The sequence below is a fragment of the Gorilla gorilla genome, chromosome 5 (assembly GCF_029281585.2).
Source record: "Gorilla gorilla gorilla isolate KB3781 chromosome 5, NHGRI_mGorGor1-v2.1_pri, whole genome shotgun sequence".
Lineage (NCBI taxonomy): Eukaryota > Metazoa > Chordata > Mammalia > Primates > Hominidae > Gorilla > Gorilla gorilla.
Genome location: NC_073229.2, coordinates 72164612 through 72178255, shown reverse-complemented (window position 1 = coordinate 72178255; position 13644 = coordinate 72164612). Strand labels below are relative to the sequence as shown.

At 34.4% G+C, this 13644-nt stretch overlaps 1 protein-coding gene across 4 annotated transcripts in view; it reads right to left on the bottom strand.

Annotated features, from left to right (window-relative positions):
* Positions 1 to 13644, bottom strand: part of TINAG (tubulointerstitial nephritis antigen) — an 83564-nt gene that overhangs the window by 6477 nt on the left and 63443 nt on the right. For 3 of the 4 annotated variants that reach the window (XM_019028694.4, XM_004044224.5, XM_019028697.4), the window contains one exon: positions 3176 to 3221. The exons of the other annotated variant lie outside the window; for it this stretch is intronic. In XM_019028694.4, coding sequence (XP_018884239.3) covers positions 3176 to 3221 — 46 coding nt within the window. The remainder of the gene's footprint in view (positions 1 to 3175; positions 3222 to 13644) is intronic. 4 annotated transcript variants of the gene reach the window in all.

The following is a 13644-nucleotide window of genomic DNA, read 5'->3' as shown; positions in this document are numbered from 1 at the left end:
CTTCTATTGATAGTAGTTTTCCCTTGGTTGCTGGTCACATCTTTCTGCTTCACTTGTCTCATAATTTAACTCAAACAAATCATAGCATGCCTATTACAAACCCAGTCCTCACTTTATGCCCAAACCTACCAAATGCTCCTAGGCCAAAATTTTTTCTCCAGATTTAGCGCTCTCATTTTTTAAAAAACACAATTTTGGAAAAATTCTGATATTTTCTACTTATTTAGTAGAATTTATGGCTTGCTGCTATGTATTACATTTTACTCAGTAGTGAAAGACTTTCAATATTTTTATTATAAAAATAGGTTTATGTCATAGGACTATTTGTAAATACTTTGAAACATCCATATATAATTGTGAAGAAATAAAACTTTCCTAGATTTCTCAGTGCTCTTGAATAAAGTTTTTGCTTTCCTGACCCACAAAACATTGTATATAATATAAAGATAGGGAATGTTTTCTTTCACTTCTCCCAAAAATACTCTACTCTTTGCATACCTTGGGAATTAGATATGTAGCCATTCATCTAGTTTAATGATCTGATCTGAAGGGATAACAAAACTTCTCTTATCTCCTCTAGAGGCTCAAAGAGAGCAGAGACAAGGTCCTAAATTAAACTTTAAGGTGTCATAAGTATGGGGACATTATATCCTTTGGTATTTACATCTCAAAAGAGATGCAGCCCGTCATCTGGAGACTTTATTTGCTGTCTAGCTGGACCTTGGAAAGATATGTTTATATTCCTAATGTTTATGGTGAGAAGATAGGATCCTTTTCAACTCATCATAATGGAATGAAAGATTTTTCCTTCCTGTTGGGAAAGGAGGAATCTGCTTGTCTCTCTCCTGTAAACAAATGGAGAAAATCTATTGTTCTTTGTCCGTCATTTACGAGACATAAACTGCTACCTGTGTAGACAAATTTTATTGGTTCTTATCACATCACTGTAAGACTAAGGTGTGGAAGATGCATGCTGCTATGTTACTCTGGTTGTCGATCTAGTTATGAGTATCTGTTAAGAACTCCTTACTTCTGACCCAGGTGTTATATCTCTAGTTACATCTATATCTATACCAATATCTATATCATCTATATCTGTGGGATAATATCTCAGACCTTTCACAATTCTTCACAAAACAGTACAACAGTACTTAAAGATTTCATATTTTAATTAAACCACTAGTATGTTTTATAAAAAATGAAATTATTTTAATTACTTGATTAGTTTTTCCTGAATGCATAGACTAAAATTATTCATTTGCTCATTCAATGGGTATTGTTTATATTCTCACTATGTACCAATCAAAATACTTTACCCTTGAGATACATTGGTAAATAAGTCAAATATTATCCTGACTCATGAGGAGAACACAGTTCAGTAGAGAAAAAAGCCTCAATTAATGTGCAAAATATTATAAAGTTTAGTCTGATTCTTGTATTTCTGCTGCTTGCATTCAACAACTGATCAAACAAATCACAGCAGAAAGAAATCTTACCTCTAGCCTCATGAAATAAAATTTTCTTTGAAGATGTTTGATAAGTAGTAAGTTCAGAATCGATAGTAAGTACAACAATGTAGTTAAAAGGGATAGTGTGCATGTATGTGTTAAATATATGAAAATGAGTGAGTAGATAATCATACTCAGCGTGTGTGTATGTGTGTGTGTGTACACATGTACACTACCTAGAGGTAGGGATCTAGGGTGGGAATGATCAGGTTGAGGATGAAAGGATCACAAAACATTTTCCTCTGCACATTCGTTCATATTCACTCAGCAAATGGCCATCAAGTGCTATATGCTAAGAACTGTTTTGAGTTAAATACATTAATCAAAGAACTTGATTTTGTCTCTAAATATTACATCGTTATGAGACTAAATAACTCTTCAAATTTATTTAATAAAAATCCTATGCAGAAACTTAATAGTAGGTATTCAAATAACATATCCTAGTTTATAACTTATTTATTTTAACTATTGGACATTAATGTTGATTGTTGGCTACTAATTATTTTATTTTAATGAGAAAAATTATATTTTTAAAAGCACAGTTTAAATATAAAGAAGAATCCTTCTACTTAAAAGCATCATACCTCCATGTATCAGCAACACAAATATAAGGTACGAACACATAATTGGGTGATTGAATTCTGTGAGTGCCTTATGAAGAAATATACCAAGAGTCATTCTGATGAGTACAAGTTCTAGCACCTAGTGTTTTGTAAGCCAAAATATGCCCTCTACTGTGTACATTTAAATTTAAATTCCATGGTAAGTATTACCACATAGACGTCATTCTATCTGTATAAAAAAGTATATAATATTAGGACTTCGGACAATTGACCAGCTTTTTGTAATAAACCGAATATTTGAGGTAATATGTTCCAATCTTCTTCAAATTGTTTCTTACCTGCAACTTTCTGTTATTTTGAGACTAGATATTGGTTCTTTCTGAGTAAAGACATATGCATATGTTATATTTGGCAAAAAGAAAAAAAAGCCTTAATCCTATAGGATATATATACGTACGTGTGTGTATATATCCTATAGGTTACATATACACATATATGTATATATGTGTATATATATCCCATAGGTTACATATACACATATATGTATATATGTGTATATATGTCCCATAGGTTACATATACATATATATCCTATAGGTTATATCCTATAGGATATATATACATATATGTATATATATGATACTAACATAAGCATCAAGTTCATTGCCATCTAAATATATATGCCATATAAATATATATCCTATAGGTTGTATCCTATAGGATATATATACATATATGTATATATATGATACTAACATAAAAGCATCAAGTTCATTGCCATATAAATATATATGAGGGAAGTTTAATCAATACTTTAAGTTTAATATAGAAGATAATAGAACAAAAAGTTACCCTTTTGATTCTCAACTTGGGGAAAAATAAACACTGATTTTTCTTTTACAATTTGAAATACTGGGAGTTGAGGAAAACTATAAATACAATATAAATATTTATAGTGAGTTTTGTGCTGGTGAAAACACTGATGTTATCAACAATATTACACAGCTGAGGATGTGACTAAATAATGCAAAGCAGGTAGCAGAGGAACAGAAGATTTGAACATATTCACTTCACAGCAGGAATTCAACTGCAAAGAGTTACATACCCAAAATTTTTCTTTCTGCCCTTGTGCTCCTCTCAGTGTGCCCCATCTACAATTAATAACAATAATAAAGATTGGTACGGTTAAAATGTTTGGTTCGCTTCTTGAGAGAATGCAGATTATTGTCATTCCTACATCTTTTGTGCTTTCTCTCTGTCCCATCCTATTTCACAATGGAAATATCACTATTGCCCTACAGAAATGTGCTCATATAGTTTTCTTCTTTACCATAACATTATTTATGTGCACAGAACAGACTCATTTATATATAAATGGCTTGAAATCAAACTCATTGACCACAGGAGAGAAAGACTAAGGCAACTGGGGTACAAAGTTTTTGAAAGGACTTAAAAAATACTTATCCTCAAAGACTTCAAATTAACCCAAATGCCCATCAATGATAGACTGGAAAGAAAATGTGGCACATATATACCATGGAATACTATGCAGCCATAAAAAACAGTGAGTTCATGTCCTTTACAGGGACATAGATGAAGCTGGAAACCACCATTCTCAGCAAACTAACACAAGAACAGAAAACCAAACGTTGCATGTTCTCACTCACAAGTGAGAGTTGAACAATGAGAACACATGGGCACAGGGAAGGGACCATCACACACTGAGGCCTGTTTGGGGGTCAGGGGCTAGGGAGGGATAGCATTAGGAGAAATACCTAATGTAGATGACTGGTTGATGAGTGCAGCAAACTACCATGGCACGTGTATACCTATATAACAAACCCGCACGTTCTACACATGTACCCCAGTACTTGAAGTATAATATTAAAAAAATAAGAAAAATAAAAATTAAATTAAAAAAGGAGGTACAACCATACTACAGAAGAAATTAAAAGTCATAAATTGATTAAAATACTTATCCTCTCTATGTCTAGCCCCTTGAAACTCTACCACACAAATCTACCACTCTACCTTAAATGGCATAAACTAAACATTTCCAGAACTACTGTTATAAACCATAATGAAAACACAGATAATTTTGTAGTTTATGTAAAAATATTTATATATACTTATTATTTTATAAAGTGGTGTTGTGCCTAACGTAGAATTTTTGTAAACACATGTATGTATGAATACAGAAGCTTATATTTCCACTACTGGTCCATTCTGAATGTAGCACATAACAGCTCATAAAAAACCTAAACGTACACGATTTCATTTTTCCTCATGATTAAATCCAGCGAGGTAGATATTATTAACCTGTTTTATTTACTGAGATAATGGAGACTTGTCCAATATCATACACTGGGAAGTGTTGAGCCAAGGCTCCAAGTCTCACATTCTTCTTAATACGTTATATTGCTTTTCTTTTACAGACATATAGGCCCCACTTTTAGTGTGTACTTACTTTCAGGTAATTTGGTGAATTATGAGAAAACAATTAATTCTGCCCATGTATTACCACATTAACCTAAACCTAATATTCAAACTTCCAACAGCAGGGCTCCTTTAAGCTAAATTATGGTCTGTCATTACAGAGCAAACATTCCTAGAAGAGATGCAAATTTCCAACCTGGTGAGTTTGCAGAAAGCTATTTTTAGTAGGACACAGAATAGAATGATGGCACCACAGCACGGAGGTATTGCCTAAAGATGACAAGTTTATGGTAGGGCTCTTGGGACACACACACACACAAAATATAATGTATTTGGATCCTTTGGCATGAGAGTGAGGGAAGAAAAAGTGATTTGGGGTGTGAGAAAACATGAAGAATAATTTTGCTTTCTCCTGTTCCTGATAGAGAATAGGTTGCCTTCCCACTTTGTAAGATCTTTCAGACTTCTTCAGCTTGGTGCATTGAGGATGGTGCATGGGAAGAAGAAGAAATAGAAAAGTCATACAAAGGAGAAGAGGCACTTCAGAATGTGGTGTATACATTTTATTATTTTAGTATTACTGAATAAATTAAAAGTGAAATAAACTCCCTTAGCTTGGAAACTTTTAAGAAATACGAACTATTACTTTTACTTTTGTTCAACTGCTATCATTTTTCATTATGTTTCTATATATTTTGTTACAATTTTCCAAACAATAATTTCAATGATGCAAAAGACAAGAATAATTCTTGCAAATCTTTCAACTCTTTAGAGTCGCTGTAAGTTTCTTTTCAAGAAACATGTTTATTATATATAATTTTAAGATGCTCATTTAAAACACCAGTCATTCTAAACCCAGAGAGAATAGCAGCATTCGGATTGTTACATGCTTTCTCAAAATGGGCAGCCAAACCAATTATCCAAGTCATTGACTGGAGGTGACAGAGGAAAAGGAAAGTATGGCAACTGAGTCTAATAGTTTCAGAGACTAAGGTGCCGGTATAAAAAAATTAACAAAAGGTGTTAACCTTTATGCAAAATTCAAATGAAAAGAAAATATCACACATGGAAAAATAACACCACAGAAGCTATTGTGCAGTTAGTTCACCTATGTTAAAGCCTCTGTGTCAAATGACAAGCAAAGTCCATTCATCACAGGATTTAACATTTGCACTGCGACCTTCAGCTATCTCTTCTCTCCTCTGTCTTCTCTAGACAGCTTCTAAGACAGTTATCAAATATTTCATAGAGTTGCAATGGGATGTTGTAAAAAAAATACATCTGCGGGTTCTTTCCCCGATGATATTATAGCAAATTCCTGTGGTTAAAACCTTTATTTGAACTAAAGTAAAAGTTAACTAGTGCAAAACAAGAAGGCTACTCATTTTATTCACTTACAGGAAAGAGTTCCTCTCTTCTTGAGGTCATTTTTTCCTAATATATGTATGTTCCTAAATTGTGGTACCATTCCTTTACTTGCTATTATACCAACAGGTTGAAAATTCTAGAAATATGCATATATTTTCACAAATGTTCTCTTATAAGTCAGTGACTGTCTCTGAGGATATGAAGATCTTCATTATATTCATATTTGCTCTAAATATAACTATGTGTACTCTATTTCCCTTTACATATACCTCTTCATTTGAAGATTATTTACAAACATTTGTTTAGACAGACCACAACCTTACTTTACTGAAAAGTTATTTCTTATTTATTTATTTATTTATTTATTTCTGAGACCGAGTCTTACCCTGTTGCCCAGGCTGGAGTGCAGTGACACTGTATCGGCTCATAGCAACCTCCGCCTCCCAGGTTCCAGCGATTCTCCTGCCTCAGCTTCCCGAATAGCTGGGATTACAAGCACGTGCCACTGCGCTCAGCTGATTTGGGGATTTTGAGTAGAGACGGAGTTTCATCATGTTGGCCAGGCTGGTCTTGAACTCCTGAACTCAAGTGATACTCCCGCCTCGGCCTCCCAAAGTGCTGGGATTGTAGGTGTGAGCCACTGTGCCCGGCCTACTGAGGTTATTTCTATACCTTTGTGAGCACAGTGGGTTCACAAGCTTGAGAGATCTTAGTACTGGCTATTTGGTTTTTGTTTTGTTTTGTTTTGTTTTGTTTTGTTTTTCCTCAAGGAAATCCACATAATACGGTTCTTTTACATTGTTCCTACTTCATTAAATTAAATTGTTTCAATTATTTTTTAAGACTCATTAATACCTTTTTCTCTCAAAATTTAGTGATACCTGGGAATATGCTGGTTTTGAAAAAAATCTGGGCAGCTCTTAGCCCATCTACCACATTCCCTAAGGATGCATGAGTGCTGCCTGAGCCCTTCAGTCTCCCTACATTGAGACTGGGTTTCCGTCTCTCACTCAATGCACATAATTATTTAAGCTCTTCCTTCAGGATTTATTTTATATGCCCACTTTTCATGAGTTCCAGAAACACTACTTTTTTACATATATGAAAAGACCATAAAGTTCCTGCAGAGTAAGGTATTAAAACCCATGAAAGAGTGATTTAAGATCTTGTAATTCTAAGGTTATTAATATTTCCATGCATGTTCCTTTTAAAAGGGATATTGTTCTTTTTAGATAACTGTGCTAAATGCTAAACTTTTCTAAGCCCTATTTTAAGTTATGCCTAGATAGTAAAATTATTGGAACAGAATAATTTGCATATCATTTTAAATGATATTTTTTTCTTTTCTTTGGTTTTGGTAGATTTTGTCAATGAGGCCCATACACCCAGTGAAGTCATATTAGATGCCATAAATAAGAGAGGGTTGAAAATATAACTTTATTAAAGCAAAATTTATATTCCCATAAGTATCCCTTTTAAGGTAAGCACAGAATCTCTCTTGTATACTACACCTGTTAATTTCTACTTTTTTTCAACAAATTACTGGTTAGCCCAAAGAAGACATATCTTTTGCTTTTGAAAAACTGTCAGTCTAATGGGAGTGATATTGAGGAATGAAAAACAAGAATATAAATAAATAGAATTCTGTGTCATTTTTAAAAAGAGCATGTTTTGAACATTTCTACAAGTTAACACATGAAAACATTAACTCTCCGCCAAAGGCAAAGATGACTTTGTTCAGAGTTGAGTAGAAATTTCTTCTTGACATGGGAGTGTAGAATTTATGGCAAAATCAGCAGGTGCAGTCATACAGCCATGAAAACCTCATCTCTGCCTAGTCTAGGAGCAGCACTTGGTCCAGTGTGACTGAAGAAAAGGGATGGGAGTGGTGGAGAATGAAGTTAGGCAGGTGTGGCTCAGTCCTCCAAGATGGTTACCAGACTTGGCATTTACAAAGTTGGTGATAAAGAGCCATTTGAATATTGAATGTGACATAATCCGGATTATCTTTTAGAAAGACAGCTCTGGTTTAGCATCGGGTATAGTCTCCAGCAAGAGCCGGCTAGAAGCAAAAGATTTATGTTGCAATTCAAGCAAGAAACAATGAAATTCTGAATAAGAATGTAAGACCCATAAAGTAATGTTGTTTGTTCTTTTAACAGTTGTATCCTCAACATCTAGGGCAATGACTTTCACACAGTTGACCCTAAATAGATATTTGTTGAGCCAGTGAATTGAAGTATCTTGGCAGAGGGAATAAATGAGAGGGAACAAGTTTGAGAACTACTTAGAAGGTAAAAGTGATGGAATTTGTTGGCCAATTTATATGGAAAGAAAGGGATGAGAAAGAGTCAAGGTTAGCAACAGCATTTCAAAATTGAATGAATAGGTACATCAAATGTGCACTACTTGAGGTGCACTTCATATTATACAGAGATGTGTTTCTGATTATCCGGTTAGTTTATCATTGCCTAAGACAGTGGTTACAGAATTGCTTCACCTTCTTCTGGATTTTCTCTACTGATATGGCTCTACACATAAACCTTTAAATTAATGGCTTTTCTGTGTTTCTGACAAACAATAAGCCTAAGAACGAAGAAAAACTAATTTCCAAAACAAATTCTGAAACAATCTTTCTCTACAGGAATTCTTCTGTGATGAGAATAATTATTTCCTAACTCACGTGTTAAGAACACATTTGCTTAGGGATTGGATTCCTTAAAGCCAGTCTCACAACCATCTAAGAATCTGGAGTTAGAAGAAAAAGAAAAATAGTTTTATTTTATTATGATGGTAGGTATATTACACTGTAGCAGAATCACCCAGACAAAAATGTCGCAATATTTCGGAAGATTTGCTATTTCTGGGGTCTCTGCATGTACCCAACAGACTGATAACAGGGATTCAAATTCATGTTTTCTGTGCAGACAAACTCTGTATTAGTGAATATAGATCCAGACAGATTAAAAAAACAGTTTTAAAACAGTGGACATGTAAAGACATTTTATACAGGACACCCTACTTGAACAGGAAATTTTGGAGCAAAACAAGGAGCAAATATATCATATAACCTGATATGGAACTCCAACCCTTCTTATTAAGGAAATGAAACTCAGATAGGCTATCAGGATAAAGAAACCACTAGATGGGCTTCAAGTCAATAACAATGATACAACTACACTGGATATAGGATTTTGCTTTCAGAGGTAAGACTGCAGATAGAGTCTTAGTTCCCATTACACAAAGATTTGAAAGATAACTGCAGGAAAAATAAGGAAAAGATATGCAGGCTTTTATTTTCTTATACATATTCTAACTGAGATGCTTAGGAACTTCATTTTTAAGAAAAGCTCATGCCTAGTAAATGAAGTGGTATTGAATATGAGAAAGTGCTAATTAATGCTAGATCAAAGATGGATAGAAATAGACTCCACAGGAAAGCAACATGAAATGTGGGCATTCCCTACCACCCCTTAATTTTCTACTTGAGCTAAATATTAATCAAGCTAGGGTTCAATATATCTAAGATCAGGTACTTTTATTGATACGTTCTGCCAGGAAGCTACAAATTTTATCACAGATTGAGGAGCAGATTATGGCTCATGAAATAGCATTTTTCGCATGAAAATATTAATATCACACATGATCCTGTGTACCTAACGTTAATTATCTAAACAGCTTTATACAATGCCTACCATATTCCTTATATCCTGATGTATCAGGAAGCAAGAAGATTACAAGTGTAGTATCACATGTAATTTGACCTATGAAAAGAAGTTTGGAGAAAATCGATAAATGTGTGTGCCCAGTTCATACTCTGGTCAGAATGACCTGCTGTAGAACTGAGAGAACTGTCCTTCTGTATTTACTTTGCTGACAGAATATGCATTAAAACATCTACACATCTACAACAATGTGACATGTGCTAAGCAAAGAGAGAGCAAAGACCAAAATCATATATCATGATCAATGACAATTGACTAGGGTAATATCTTATGAAGAGAAACTTTAAGGGAAAACTTTATCCCTTTGATGTTAGGAATAGAAATGGCTTTTTACCTTCTCATAGAATCTTAGCACTGGAAGGAGACTCAGAAATTATAGCATACTATAAGTGTTGGCCAGCTATGGTTTACAGGCAAAATCTAGCCTGGGATGCCTGTTTTTGTCAATAAAATTTTATGGAATATTCGTGCTCATTTATTTGCATATCGTCCATGTCAGCTAATGGTAGAATTGAGTAGCCAAGACCTCATGGCCCACAAAACCAATCAGACTCTCATTCAATTTATATATTTCATAGATAAAGGGACTGAGGCCCAAAAGGTTAAATAGCATTTCAAGATTATATGCTTAAGTGGCTAAATTATCACTAGTGTCTTAGAAGCAGATAATAACACAAGCAATAAAAATTAGGACTAGAAAAAGGCAGAAAAGAGTAGAATCATTTCTAGCTGTGGTGAAGAGGAAAGGCATAATAGGCCTTCGATAATCTGTAGAAGATGCCAGGGGAAATGAATGCATATCTGAGAGAGAAGAGCATCAAATAATGTAAGGAGCTGGCCTTCATGCATTCACAGAGAAATCGTGAAAGTTTTGGAAGAAAGAGGGATTGTAGGCAGCCATAGGAAGATCAAACTAGTGATGGTGAACAAGATATATTAATAAATGGAAAAGTGTGGGGTTGGAGGTAGGGGAAACAGTTGGGTCATTATAGCAATATTCTAACCAGGGTTGCATTTATCACATCCAAGTCTCATTTGTATCAAGAAATGTAATGAACACAATTGTTACATTGATGGGAATGGAGAAGAGTAATATTTAATGCGTTTATCTTAAGGATCAAAATAAATCAAAGTTGTCACTTAATGCCACAGCTAGTACTCACCAATCATGTGCAAAATTTGTTTTTTCTGTAGCCCTTTCTTTTTTATTGTAGCTCAGACTTGGGCTGACTTTCTCTTTGGTCTTATTGAAGTAATCAGTAATATCCTAGATATTTCTGTGCAGAGAAGACATTGCAAATTGCCACAGCAACATATGCCTTTTAACAAAACTCTTGGTTCATTCATTCATCAGAATTGTCATGTATATGTGTGTGTGTGTATATATATATATATATATGTATATATGTATTTATATAATATTCTTGGAGGATCGGATAAAATCCTAACCCTAGATTCTGCAATGGTAGTCTCATATCACATACATATATAGATGTGTAGTAATAACCCAGCAAGTGCTCTCTTTTTCATGGGACAACCAATCCATATTTCAGTTGACAGAAGTCAGAAGCCACCTTATAGCTTAGCCCTGATGTCCTCTCCCTTCACCCCCAAATCTCTGGAAATTCACAAACATAAACTTTCTAAATCACTATGTGAATTCTATTATATTTGATAATTTGAGAGCAACACCTGTGACAGAGGTATTCGATTATAAAATAAAATCACCAAAAAGTATTAAGCTAACTTTGGAAGGTAGCACTGTACCAGGGACTAATAACATTTTATTTCACAGGCATCCCAAAATCTGAAGTGTCTATAGACATTAAAACTAGTTGAAGCTGGGCGCAGGGGCTCACGCCTGTAATCCCAGCACTTTGGGAGGCCAAGGTAGGCAGATCACCTGAGGTCAGGAGTTCGAGATCAGCCTGGCCAACATGGTGAAACCCCGTCTCTATTAAAAATACAAAAATTAGCCAGACATGGTGGCAGGTGTCTGTAATCCCAGCTACTCAGGAGGCTGAGGCAGGAGAATTGCTTGAACCCAGGAGGCGGAGGTTGCAGTGAGCCCAGATCATGCCATTGTACTCCAGTCTGGGCAACGAGGGTAAAACTCCATCTCAAAAAAAAAACAAAAAAAAAACAAAAAAAAAAAACACTACTTGAAAGCCATTTTATAAACCTGCCAAAGCATAATCTCAAACTTTGTATAATCCATTGCTCCCAGATCTCTATAAATTTAAGGAACTGCCTGTAATCACCTTCCCTAATTGAACAATTGTTCATGCACCGCATCTGTCCTTGGTATTTCCCAACTAAAAAAGTTTTGTTTTCTACCACAGTGATTTAATGCAATCCAATAGAGGTTAAGTGTAAATGACCAAATTCCTACCACTTATGTGTCTTTCTTAAACAAATAGAACCACATTATCTAAGATCATAAAAAATTTTATCTCATTTACCAAAGAAATTGTTTCTTCCTGTCATTACATTTCTCTTTTCCTTACTACCTTTATTCATCTACCTGTGAAATCAAGGTAAGGTAGGTCAAAATTAAATAAACAAATAATAAATTTTAAAAATAAATGTAAAATTATATCACATCATAGATAAATACTCATTAATATCATAATTAGAATCATTCTAAATTCTATTTTTTTAATTCTGAAAATACATTCAAAGTAATAAAAAAGTGAAAGAACGTTTGAATTTTAAAAACTAAAGAAAGTATAAAGTGAGCATAAGGGGGCAGACACACTATCTCATTTAATCCTCACAATAAGACAGAGGGAAACTTATTATCCCAGTGGAATAGATGAGAAAACCGTGATGTAGAGAGATCATACGACCTGCCTGAGATCACCCAGCGAGGACAGAACAAGCATTTGAATCTAAGCTTGACCCCAGTATCCTCGTTCTTTATGCTATAAAGCATTCATTCACAATCAAGACTAGTCCTACACTTGACCTCAAGTCAAAAAGTTCTCTTTCTCTCTCTCTGACACACACACACACACACACACACACACACACACAGGTTTTGTAAGTGACTTTTTTTGGAATGTAAAGATAGCTTTCGAAGAATTCTTTTAAAAACAACACTCCTACAATGTCTTTGCCTGAATAAAAAGAAAGCTTTTCCTTCTTACTGTTGTTATTTGCCTTGTCTTGCTTTTTTTTGTAATAGGTCAGTTCATAGCAATAGCACTTACAGAGTGGAACAGACCTGATCAGTGTTTGAGATGATGAATCAATGAAGGACCAGTGTCAAACAAGACAAAACAAATGGAACACCAACTGTTCTGTCAAGTTGATTCAGTACCGACAGACAAGGCAACATGATTCAATCAGCACTGAAAACAGAAAAAAAATAAAGCCCATCTATCAGTTTCAACATCCCCAGGGCCCTCTGCACCTCTACTCTTCCGACAGTGAGTTCAGCTCAAAAGATCCCAACAGTCCTGTGGGACCTCTCAGTGGCTTCCCTGAGTGACTGATTGATGGCTGCAACAAATCCGAGGGTCATAATTTACTTTATTTTATTTACCAAGGCTCTCCATGTTATTCATCTCCATATCTCCAGCACTAGCAGGATGCCTGGTACACAACCATCACTCAATAAAATTTGTTGAAAGTTTGAATTAAGAATAAACTTGAGAGTATATAAATAAATGAAATAATTTCTATTTCATATTATATATTTCATAATTTATAATTTATATTGATTGCATTTTTTTCACTTTGTAGTAAAGTTCAAATATTTTTGGAAGTCATTCAACATAACAGCCAAAGGATTTTCTTAGCCCTCATGTAATCTTTTCTTTTCACCACCTTAATACACCCACAATATAGAAATATATTAATGCCAAGTAAACTCACATAACAGAAATCACATTTGTCAGGACTTAAAGTGGGCATAAAATAATATTGTAATGACATTTGTGCATGCAATTATAACAGCAGACACGAATTCAAAGATTCAGCAAGAAGAACCAACTGTCATTTATTTATTTCTTTTTCTTCAGACTTCAATGGGCATTTTTTT